At 33.6% G+C, this 13,038-nt stretch overlaps 1 protein-coding gene across 5 annotated transcripts; it reads right to left on the bottom strand.

Moving 5' to 3' along the window:
- Window positions 1-4,574: 4,574 nt before the first annotated feature.
- On the bottom strand, window positions 4,575-9,949 carry LOC110795993 (ABC transporter G family member 11-like). Of its 5 annotated transcripts, none has more exons than XR_008926511.1 (8): window positions 9,620-9,949; window positions 8,771-8,864; window positions 8,155-8,174; window positions 7,906-7,975; window positions 6,090-6,168; window positions 5,730-6,002; window positions 5,537-5,644; window positions 4,575-5,456 (listed from the first exon to the last, which is right to left on the bottom strand). XR_008926511.1 is itself a non-coding variant. In XM_022001025.2 (4 exons), the coding sequence occupies exons 2-4, from the start codon at window positions 5,928-5,930 to the stop codon at window positions 5,340-5,342; spliced, it is 426 nt and encodes a 141-aa protein (XP_021856717.1). In that variant the 5' UTR covers window positions 5,931-6,002; window positions 6,090-6,154; the 3' UTR covers window positions 4,575-5,339. The 5 variants fall into 5 exon arrangements, 1 of the variants encoding a protein (XP_021856717.1); XR_008926508.1 differs by having other exon boundaries at window positions 8,083-8,174; XR_008926509.1 differs by having other exon boundaries at window positions 8,083-8,174; window positions 8,771-8,867.
- Window positions 9,950-13,038: the final 3,089 nt, after the last annotated feature.

Here is a 13,038-nt window from a genome sequence, read left to right on the forward strand (position 1 = left end):
TTATTCTTGATATTACTACAATATTGGCATATGCGCGAGGAAAATTATTATTGTTTATTATTTATTAATTATTAATTATCTATATATTAAAAGGCGTTTAAAAGAAAGTTTATGTGACACGTGGCGCTCTTCTTATGGGTGGTTTGCTCAATGTAATCTTCATACACATTAAAAAAATATCAAACTTGGTTTGCATAAGGTTTGAGAACCCTTGACCTTGAGTTTAAACATTAAAGTCTTTACCACTAAACTATTACATGTGTTCATGTTATCATTGCAAAAAGAAAATATAAGTAAATGTGAATGTCATTAATGTAGTAACCCGGGGCATCGCCCGGGCCCAAAAACTAGTTATTTATTATTTATTATTAACTATTTATTATTTATTATTTGTTATTTATTATTAACTATTTATTATTTATTATTTATTATTTATTATTTATTATTTATTATCTCTATAATCTATTATCATTTATCATTTATCATTTATCATTTATTATTTATTATTTACTATTCATTCAATTCCATTCGGTTCAGTTCAGTCCAGCTCCATTCAGTTCAGTTCAATTTAGTTCAGTTCAGCCAAACAAAGTTCAGAAGAACAGGGCCATAGTTCAAAGTAAATGAATACGTTGTTGAAAATAGAAGAAAAAACGGATTTTTTTATGAAATACCCATGAGTTTTGACGTAATTCTTCATCAGTCCCTCGACATTTAATAATACATAAAATACCCTTATTTCAAAACTTAATACACGAAGTACTCTTATGACATCATAATTAATCGAATAAACCCACCCATTAACCCATTTTTTTCCAACTAATCCACTAAGCTCCTAATTAACCCTTTTTTTTCTTCCAGTTTCTTCAATTCCATGGTTGTCGATTTCCTACCTCCACTAGAACCGCCTCTTCCACCCCTGTCTGCCGCCAGCTCCATCGACTTGTCAGCCGCCACCAAGCAACAATAACAACATCAGCAGCGACAAGCAAAAACAACAACATCATCTCTCCTCCTTCCCTAATTAATTAACCCCTTCCCTTCTTAGACTCCCCCTTCATCTCTAATCTCTAATCCACAATTCCAATTTCCAATTTCAATTTCAAATTGGAAAACAAATTAGGGTTAGGGATTTTCGGCCAAAAAAATTGATAACAAAGAACAAGGCGGCTACAGGACCATCTCACCATCTTCGTTCTGAAGCTTAAGAATCTAATGTATTGAATTTCACTAATTTCTTCTCTTTCTTAGAAAGGTCTTAGCACAGAATAAAGATCAGATTGATCGAGAACCTTTATTATTACCCTAAAATCTAGGTAATTACTATTTGCTTACTTGAACAAGTTAGGATTTCATTTTTCTAAACCATTCTAAATGCTTCGCTTAATCGATTACATACGTTCTTCACTCTCTTGCTATTTTTGACCCGCGGGGAGCGCAACAACCAAGGTGCACATTATCATGAGAAGGAAGAGGGAACATCTCACTTAGAGACAAATTTGGCTTCTTATTTCCATCATTGTTGTCCAAAAAAAGAGAAACAAGAAGACCGCATGATAATGTCAAAGACGACGATAGGGGGGTAACAAGGGAGCAAAGAAGCTGAGGTTGGAGTTCTGAGGAATGTTAATGGTGATGTTGAGGAGTAGGATGATAGAGAAAGCGAAGAAGGCAAGGATAGAGATGATGATGAGAGAGAGTGGGGTTGATGGTAGGAGTAGTTTATTGAATTTCTTGGTTTTTTGGACGTTGATGAAAATGGGGTGAGTGTAATTAGGTGAAAATGGTGATGGATTTTCGGCAACAGGTAAACAGGGAAGAGGTTTCTTCTGGTGATTTAATGGAAGAAGGAAGGGGAGAGAGAAAAGAAAAGGAAATGGGTAGATTAATGGGTTAATGGATGAGTTAATTAGGTTTGGTAACGGATGGGTTGATTAGGGTTGTTAATTATGTATTAGGTGGGTTAATTAGACGTTAATTGGTTGATTATGGGGTTGATGATGTCATTAAGGATATTTGGTGTATTAAGTATTTAAATGGGGTACTTCGTACATTAAGTTTTGAAATAGAGGTATTTTATGTATTATTGAAAGTCGAGGGGCATTAGTGAATTCGCTAAAATTCAGGATTATTTCATGAAAATACCGGAAAAATAAAAAAAAAGCATATTCGTGTTTCATTTATTTTGATCTGACATATTTTTCTTTGAGCTACAAAGCATTTATTATTTTCGAAAGCATGATACACAAAACATTTTCGAGTGTGAGACTTATAAAGTGTTGTCATTTTTTTGTTATCAGCATGTTGTGGCTAGAGCAAGTTCATGGGGACTCTTGTCTTATTCTATATTTCATGTCAGTTTTTCACTATTATTTTATAAATAAGTTATTGTTGAGGCTTTTTCACATTAAGAAAACTTTAGCTCTTCACACCTCAAACTTATTTATGACTTCTCATTTAATATATCATATATTTTTTTTTTATTTAACTCAAACTTTGAGTGGTAAGTTGTGTCTGGGTTTTTCGAATCGATTTAAAACTATGCCAAAAATTACCTACTTCAATGATACCAATGTCTTATCTGGTATTAAGAATAGGCGAGTCACATGCCATGTCAGCAAAAATCAAGTTTTAAGACTTGAAGCTGATCATACTCTAATGACAACAAAAAACATGTGACAGTTTTGTGAGTCAAAATTGGTTCTCTAATTGATTTGTCTTTATTTATTTATTTAGGTGGTAAGCTAATATTGACATTGGACTTTTTTCTTATTAGGTAAGAGAAAAGTGACCCTACTAAATCAACACATATGACAAGTTAGTCAGCCCGGGCAACTACGTAGGTTTTGTTTGAGCCATTTCAAAGATTTCCGCAGATGATAAGGCTTGACCTTGTGACCTATAAATCATAAGTTGAATTTCCCACCAACTCCACTAACTTGTGTTGTTTTTCATTTTATTATATAAAAAAAAGGCACCCTAATAAACCAATACCTTCAGATTGACTTTGGACATGACAAGAAAAACTTACTCATATAATGTACGATTGATTCAAAGTTACTCCGTACATGTATAGCATTCTCAATAATACTTTTATATTGAGTACTTTGTATGTAAACAATTTTACCTTAAAGAAAATAAATACAAAGTTTACATAAGTATCGAGTACACTTAATTGAATTACACAAATTCTTATTTATATGGGGTATATGTCTATATGATAAATATTGTATATCAAAGTTAAAGTTAACGTAAATTGCTTAAAAGTTACCCTTATATATGTAAAAGTTATCTAATTTTTAGTGATAAAGTTTTTCATTTTAATACAAAATATTTCTTCAAAACCACTAATTATGTATAAAATTAATCTTTTAACCCTTTAAAATATTTTTCTATCAACATTTTTATTTAATATAAAAGTTAAAGAAAAGTGGGTAAAGGTTAGAGAAAACTGGGTAAAAGTTATGTTGGTGTACAATAAATTTATTGTACAACTTGTACATGCAAGGCCTTTTGCCAACCAGGGCCTGCGTTTTGTATAACCATATTATACTATCAAAAGAGCAGTTTAACCATATATATATATAAGATTGTATAAAAATACAATCGTTACCATATTACATCACTTTACGCCAATGTCTTATATGGACATTTTAAAAATCTAACAGCTAACAACTAACAACGTAACTAATTTATCAAATACATTACAAAACAACTAACTCAACCAGTTAGTCAAACCATCTAATACAAACAGTTAAAAAACTAACAAATAGTCAAATCAACTAACATGTAATTGCCAACCAAGGCCTACGTTTTGTATAACCATATTATACTTAATTAAGACCGATGACATCACTTAACTATTAACAAGAAAAACCTAACTATTTACGCAAAAATCATAACTGTTAATACGAAATATGTAACTATTAACACAAAATCATAACTATTAACCTAATATCTAATTGTTAAAACGAGAATATTGTATTCACATGTTTTGTTTTATTAGAAAAGATTACTAACTAAGCATAACTATTTGTATAAATGAACTAAACAATAAGAGTTTGTACCTTTCTTTCTAATTATAAACTAGTGTGTAATCCGGGCAATGCCCTGGTTGCTATATTGAATAGTTAAAATTTTAGATTTTTTTTAGCTTGATGTTTGAAAAAAATACATGTATCCACTAGTAGAAAAAACCCTTATTGCAGCGGGCTTTTAGACACCTGTTGCAGCGTACATCGTATGCTGCAACTGGGGGGCCTGCAACAAGTCTGAACTTGTTGCAGCGTACAATGTTCGATGCAAAAGGTACTTTTTTGCAGCGTACATGCAACCAGTGTCAAAATTTTGGAAAAAATATTGACTTGTTGCAGCGTACTAAGAAGTGTACGCTGCAAAAAACTCCACATGTTGCAGGGTACATCTATTTGTACGCTGCAACAAGTCTGAAAATTTGCCAAAATTTACACCCTTGTTGCAGCGTACACATATATATGTACACTACAACAAAACACTTTTGGCGGAAAAATTCTAATTTTGTTTAGGGATTTTGCACCAAATATAGAAACTTGTCATACAATAATAGAATATCGCAACCTGTATAACAAATATATAAACAACAACTGTAGTTTTGTATGTATTCCAAAACCAAAGTGCACGTACTAATACATTTAAATATACATACGTTCCAATTTCAACGTACGCATGCATTTTAACATAAAAGATTGTTCTATACATCTAAACCAACTCGATCAAGCTCCCTCAGGTCAATAATAAATACTTGCTGGTAAAAAACTTCGCCCATTGCTCACGAACCACATCAATTTCCTCACTAGCATAAGGCGCAGTCCTCGGAGTATAGACCTTACAAAAACAAAAATTTGATATGTATAAGTTTATTGGAATAAGTCTTGAAAACTTAAAAATAAACATAATAACCATGTACTAAGTTTAAAATGAGTCCTTAGGTTCTTTAGTTCAAAGTTGGGAGCGAAAATGTCACTTTAGGCTAAATATGACATATAACGACCCAATGAGCCTTAAATGTGCATAAATAGATTGGAATGAGTCATAGAAAGTTATACCTAAGCATGTAAAACATTAATAAGTTTAAAATGAGTCCTTAGGTTCTTTATTTCAAATTTGGGAGAGAAAATACTCATTTTAGCCTAAATATGTCCAATAACGACCAAACAAACCTTAAATGTGCATAAATAGATTGGAATAAGTCTTGGAAACTTCAAACTAAGCATATTAATCATGTAAAATGTTTAAAATAAGTCTTTAGGTTCTTTAGTTCAAATTTGGGAGCGAAAATATCATTTTAGCCTAAATATGACCTATAACGAACATAACTCAGCATCAAGAAGACAAGAAGAGTACTCCCCTGGTATCTTTGGTAGATCTGGTGTCCTGTTGTCAAACACCACTCCCTTTAGGTCATTTTGGTATTGCCCCTGTACGTACAACCAACCACCAACCCATCAGTAATATATATTACTTTTATAGGGGAAGTTGAGTAATTAGTTAAGTGTACCTGAAGAGCCCAGAAATGGAAACTGATGTAAGACATGGGATAACGCCATACTGGCTTTGGTATGTCCTTGGGGAGCCGGAAGAAGCCCGAAACAAGCATGAATATTCCCTGACAATTATTATACATAATATACATATCAGAAACAAATTAAATCCCTAAGCCTTAATTCTTCATTAGATATATAATTATATACCTGTATGCCAGCACCAGTAATAATTCCCATGAGGAAATTGGGGACAACGCTGGCGATGGCCATCATTAAGCTCTCAACAACAGTGACACTAGCATAAAGACATAGCACAAAGAATATATAGTGCTCAAACCCTGGATGCAACCGAACTATGAAATAACAAACTGTTCCCGAAAGAAAGATTATCAACATTAGGAATGGCATTGCAGATATTGTGTTGCTTATCACAAATGCTCTTACTCCATAGGGCCCATTCAACCTTTCCCTCTAGAATACCTGAAATTTGTAACAGCATGCATCTTCCTAATTAAATTACTTACTCCTTTTCCATATTAAATTATTATTTGTAACAAAGAATTCTACCTTCATATCTTCAACAAAGGACGGAAATCCACCAATAGACATCCAACCTGTAATCTCAGGAGTAGCTATAACACCATACCTGGAAACCATTAAAAAAAAAAAATATGATCCTTAAACAGTTTTATAGAAACTATCAAATATAATATGCACTGACTAGAAGAACATAAAACAATTAAAAAACCACAATCAACATGACTTCAGAATGTCACTCTTAGAAGTTTCAAACCACTAGTTTCTACTTTTTAGTAAACGATAATTCAAAGAATCGGTTCAACGAGTTCAAGACATTAGAATAGGTAAAGCTTGGTTGAATCAGCTGTAAACAATTGCAGTCTAAGCTATGTAAACTCTTCATTCCAAACAAGTGTGTCTAATTCTATGTTCTAACCATCACACACCTGAGTGTAATATGACACTTAGGGTCACTTTGATTAGACTAGAATCTCAGAAAGAAGAACGAGAAAGCTTAGGCAATAGACGTTTTCTACCTGCATCTGTACACAACTACTATTCTGTTCTTGATTCAAATCCAAGTTGCACATATCACATTTCTCTCAGATTTCATTAGTCAGAGTATAGAGCCACTTTAAACTCTTTATAACTAGAACAATCTGCCCTCCATGACGAAGATTAAGTTGCAGGTTTATCCAGACATGGAGTCGTCTATTCTGTCAAATTGCTACTAATAAGTAGAAAACAGTAGGTTCCATTACAGAGATGGTAAGGAACTAGCAGGACTCACTCCCATGTTCAGTATGAAATATGAAATGGTATCAACGGTCACTACCCTTCAAAACCCGGTTCAGAGTGCAAAATTCTGTACTCCAAATTCAGAAAATCTTATCACTGCCATTGTTGCAACAACGTAGCAGGATATCGTGTCTAGAAAAAGTATTAAGCATGACTATAAGACATCACACAAGTAAATATTCAGACTACACCAAACCGTAACATAAAATCTTAGGCCGTCTTTGACTTCCTGGAATTGAAGAATCGGTTTACGCTCAGATATCATAACTCCCCAACCCAGCTATATGGAATCTTTATTGTGGAAAAGTTCACAGATTCTTTTGAAGATCAGATAAGACTCTTTTGAGTTAGGTTAGCCCACTGCTCAAAGGTTCTATTAAGCTATTTCAACATTATCCCACTTGTTATGCATTGCCATGGATTAAACTTGCCACCATGACTCCATAGAGAAGGTAGACTCAAAAGTGTTTTTTTTTTACTTTTTTATAAAAACACTGTAAATCGACAGATTAAGTGCAAAAAAATAGGCAGAAAAAATGCAAGTTGTATGGGAACATAATACTTCATCGGCAAGTAAAGCCTATGACTGTAAACCAAAACTAGATCTGAAAATAATTATGAGTAATATTAGTGTTGACCCTTCTTAATAGGTACTTTGTTCACAAGGAGGCCAACACTAATCCTTCAAACATTGATGGTAATCAAAAAAGCATAATGCAGAAAGGTACAGTGTATGTGAATGTGAGATAAGTTTAGTCAAACTAGGAGCACACAATATGGCTTTACAAAAATAATTAAAAGGTAGCAGAAAACCAGTCTGTCAGGACAATGACCCGGCCTCAGACAATTCAGTGGCTCCCCCATAAATACAAGGGTTTGATTCATTGACTAATAAAAGTAATAGACAAAGCGATCCAGTTAATTGCAGTTACACTCATTTCTGAGCAAAAATTAAGTAGCCAACTGATTTCACCCCTAGTTTGTCAAATAGGTCACAGATTCCATGTAACTAAGAAACATAATACAGAAGTTAAAAAAGTAAATAAAACAATTCATCGTAAGTTACCATTGACCGGAATCCCGAAGATACAAAACTCTTAACAGCCTTTTGTGAAGTGAAATCCACAGCATCATATCTAAGAGAAATAGAGAATCAACCGTGTCATTAGAGATTCCAAATAAATAAACCATATGTGTAGATTACATACCAGTTAAGAGATGAAAGGGGGAAAAAAAGACTCACATAAAGGACCCTTCAAAGCATATATACTGATAAAAAGGGGAGAGAGTGTAAGGCGGGCTTTAGATTCTTTACCATGTAGTCATGTTGACATCCTGCCAACCATATACAAAATTATCATGTAAACGTTAGTGGAGGTATCCACTCCTCCAATACTCACATGGCAGAAGCTATAATATAATTATGGGAATAAAACGAATACCAATATTGTATAGACTCCTATTGTAAAGGGTCTGGCAGAAAAGACATGACAGTAAGAACAGCTATAAGTCTATAACCCTTATTCACATCACATAATGCATGGAGAAGAGTTTTGTAAAACCTAAATGCAACCCTTATTCACATGACAAGATTTACTTCAGCAAGATTTGGAAAATAGCATAGGGAATATAAATTAAAACCTATAAATAGCAAAGTTATGAAGCTAGAAAACCTCATACTTTGTATCAAATTAAATAAGCAAGAACAAAGTAACCCTAGTTTTCTGAACACCAGATTATTTCATACAGATTCAAACTCAAATTTAGATTCTTCAATCAATTAAACAAAGAAATTAACTACATGAACCATAGGCATCAGTAAATCAACTAATTAAATTAATTACAAACCACATTTACCATAATATTTAAACAACAAATCCAACAAAGTTTTCAATAGTTGAATAAATTTAACAAATCAAACAAGATTATACCTTATATGCGCTTGTTCTTTCCTCAAAATCAATCAATTCATTTCTTTTGCAGCAGATGGGAACCCCAACTCCAATCTTCTGAAACCTCCTTCACCTGCTAACTTTGGAACCAATTTGTCAGAATATTGAGCAATTGAAACACAGGAACAGCCCCATGACTTCTAGGTTTTTTCATGAAATTAACAACGATTTCTCTGATATTCAAAATAACTAAGAAAGATTTGCCAAGTCCAACAAATACTAACAGCACAGAACCACTGCAAAGTGCAGAGACAGCACATACTTGAAGATGTACCATACAAATAAAGCCAATATAGAACAACATCATGGCAACGTAGTAAGTGGTCTATACTGAGTACTAAGGTACTACGAGATGAAAGCAGGTCAATAATGACATTAACAGCAGAACATATAAATGAAAAAATGGTTCGTAATTCACCTCAAAGCAAAATTCTACAGATGCCACCAGGAAAAGTTAACTAGAAGTACAAATTTCAAGCTATTAATGATCAAAGTAATACCTGCGCAATAGCTAGTTTCACTTCGCATCAAGGGAAAGCTCAAAATAAAGATTTGCACTCAATGCCACAGTTAAAAAGCATCAAAATTTAAAGAACTAACCCAAAAAAAGCACCCCATCACCATCCCAACAGAAATTCAGCAGCATATGCAAGCAGAATCACATTTCAATATCCCCCAACTCATCAATTGACCTAGTAGGTCGAAAATCAAAACAAAACGAACACAATTTCATTCCCCCTAACCCTAATTTCCCAAACTTGATGACATTCTAGGGTTTGCGAAAATAAAAATAAAAATTAGGTCAAAATTAAAGGTCGAGAAGATCACCTGAGCAAAACACACCACCCCCGTAACACGAAACCCTTAGATTGCAAAACCTATGCCGCAAAACAGCAAGCAAAATTTGAAATCCTTTGCCCTAATTTCCGAAACTAGGGTTTTTTAGGGCTTGTAAATCGAAACTAAAAAAAAATTGATTTTCCTTTTTCCTCCTCTTCAACAAACGAATTCGAACCCTGATTTCATGAAATTAACAACGATTTCTCTCTCCAAAATCCAAATAGAAGAATGCTCGGGTAGAAGAAGGAGTGAGCGCGGGATTTTAGATTTCTATTTTGCTCGAGGTTTGAGACGAAATGGGTCTGAATAGAACTACCTACCTTTGCAGCGAAAAAAATAAAAAAATAAATTGCAGGGGGCTTTTACCATGTAAAAGCCCCGTACGCTGCAAAATGGAAGGTCTATTGCAGGGGGCTTTTATTATGTACGCTGCAACAAACTCTTTTGCAAGGGGCAATTAATTTGTACGCTGCAACAACCCTTTAAAAGGTTTGACCCGCTTTGACCGACAAGTTATTGAAGAGTATTAATACATGTACGCTGCAACAAGGGGGCTGCAGCAGGGGTTTTTTCTACTAGTGATCCCATAGAGTGAAAAATATCCATTAGGTTCGTCAGCTACACGGTAATTTTTCAATTAGAACATCGTACAACTTGTGTAATTTATTTTCTAATGGAACTAATTAGTGCTTCATATTGATAAACACCAAATTAGATATATATGCAGCTATGCAGAGCGTTTCTATAGTTTATGCTTATGAGAATATGAGACTTATGACATCATGTTTCTTCATAGTTGTCCTAATGCTTTAATTATTGTTATTATTTATCTAAAAAGTCCATATATATAAAATAAAAGTCACATAAAAATTTAGTTTTTTTAGACTTAACGTCAACATTAATTTATAAATTAATAAGAAGAGATAGACCACAATTGGTGGTTGGTTAAGATGGTAATGAGAGTTATCATCTACACTTGAGGTCATGTGTTCAAACCTCACAATATTGATTAACTTAACACTTGGTGAGTGGATGATGTAGCGTAAAAAGGAGAATAGTACGTGACACATATACGTTTTTACAATACTTTTTAATATATTAGTATAGATTATAGACATTTTATGCTTATACTAATAAGATGGTTTTAATTAAAAGTATATACCCTTAGAACGACAAATGATAACTATGATAAGTAGCGGAATTGTGCAACGAAGAAATCAAGAAAATTCACAAGTTTGATTTTGGGCCAACAACACGGGACTTGGGCTTGGGCTTGGGCTTGAGCTTGAGCTTAAGCCAAAATCTATGTCTTAAAAGTTTTTAAGATGATGTACTCATGTACATATATGTTAGGACGGAATTTTTTTTTTTTGACAGGCACTAAACAAAAGAACTAGGTTATGCTACTACTATGAAGCCCATGTATTCTTGCTTGTGAAGCAAGAACATGGGCCTCCTTAATTGCTTCCCTACATTGGTACTTGATAATACAAAGATTGAGTTTCATTCCTAAGTTTGTGATGTCCTGTATCAGACCTTGGACATTTGTTGGGGCCTTGTCTTCTTTCTGGTGGTCGAGAAAAGAGAACTTTCATTTGGTTAAACTTTTTCCTATGAACTTATCTCTGTTATATAAAGGAACGTTTGGGGCGGAGTAAATAGTAATTGTAATCTTTATTAACATCAGACAATAAAAACAAATTAAACACAAAAACATTGCTTACCCGTATGTGCGTTTTTAAAATTATAAGCACGCATCGCGTGTATAGAAAACATTTTTTTAACATAAAAACTTAGGTTAAAATTTTACAATATTACCGAAAATAGTAGAAACAAGGGTAAATTTACTTATTACCCCCGTGATAAAATCGCATTACATTTTCGAATTTCGAGAATGCTTGAATAGCAGAAATTTGTGAGAAATCACCTTTTAAACAGTGAATTGTAAGAAGAAATTGTATACACGAATTTTCTACTCTAAGTAAATAAGATAAAAAAAATAATATAACAAAGTAATTTTATTGATATTTGAATGTTTGGGTACAATCTCTGTATTTGACGGTTTACGAGAAATAAACTAAGTGCTCTGATTCTGTTACCTGGCTGACGGTGACATGTGTATGACATATATATATAAGTGTAACGGTCGTCCGATGACGTCAACCTGAAGTTAAAAGTTTTGTTTGACTGCACTCGAACGAGAGCTTATAAAGCGTGAATATCGTTCGAATACGTTTAAATGTATTTGAGCAGTTGGCACAAATTTGGTGTGTTTGTTGACTACTTTTCAGAGAAAATTCCAAGAGAAATGTATGAGTTCCTAAAAATAATGATTTTTGATCCCCCCATTACTGAAGTAGTAGAAGAGAAGTACTCATAGGAGATGGAGACTCCTTTACTGGACTTGATAGGTTTGGGCTCGGGGCAATTTTTCTGGCTTAAGAGTCCTTAACCTGGTCCACTTGATTTGTTTATTTTGGGCTAACAATACGAATTAGCCCCAAAAGTATATGACCCAAATTGTCTTTGAGTAATTTGGATATTTAATTTATGTGGGCTAAAATAATTTAAATGGATTATTGATATGATATCGATCCAAATTAATTTATTTAATTTAATGGTAATACTACACTAAAAAATTTTAGTGTCAACAAATTGCCCCCTCAAGACCATGTCACATACACGATTTGGGTGTTTAAGCGTGACGAGATCTCGAGCCACTTGACTTTGACTTGGAAGTCAGAGAGTTGTCACTTGACATAAACCAACTTTTATTTTTATTTTTATTGTTAGTCACTTTGGTCTAATGTTGATTTAATGAGTAGCATAAGATTGTTTGATTTCATCATTTAGACAATAGTTTGACAAACTATCACTACAACACTTAAGAAAAAAGGGCAAAAAAAAGCACTCTCTTTGCTAAATATATCGCCCTATCAGCTTACGAGGGAAATTTTCGACTCGCCCTCACGTCGCCCTATTACACTCGTCGTATTATCTTCTAAGGGCAACTTAAATTTTTTTCCCTCTTTGGCTTAGATCAAGCAAGGCAAATTATTTCGCCCTCTCAACTTTCCTGTCTTTTTATCCAACCAAATAAGGCACCCTAATGTGTTTCCCTCTTTGTTCTCAAACAAGGATGACGCCAAGAATAAAGCGTCCTCTTTGTTTTCAGCCAAGGAAGGCATTTCAAAAAATCTCCCTCTTTGTTCATAAATAAATTTTAATCAGCCACTGCTTGTTTCATTTCAATATACTATCAAAAGAGCAGTTTGACCAACATATCGAACAATTAAACCTACGTGTGATTTGAACCCACATCCTTTGTGCATTTGCACAATGCTCTACCAGATGATCTAGTAGGCTAGATTGGAGTACTAGATTGTCAAAAAGGTGCTACCTTTCAG

Source organism: Spinacia oleracea, chromosome 1, assembly GCF_020520425.1.
Source record: "Spinacia oleracea cultivar Varoflay chromosome 1, BTI_SOV_V1, whole genome shotgun sequence".
NCBI classification, from domain to species: Eukaryota; Viridiplantae; Streptophyta; class Magnoliopsida; order Caryophyllales; family Amaranthaceae; genus Spinacia; species Spinacia oleracea.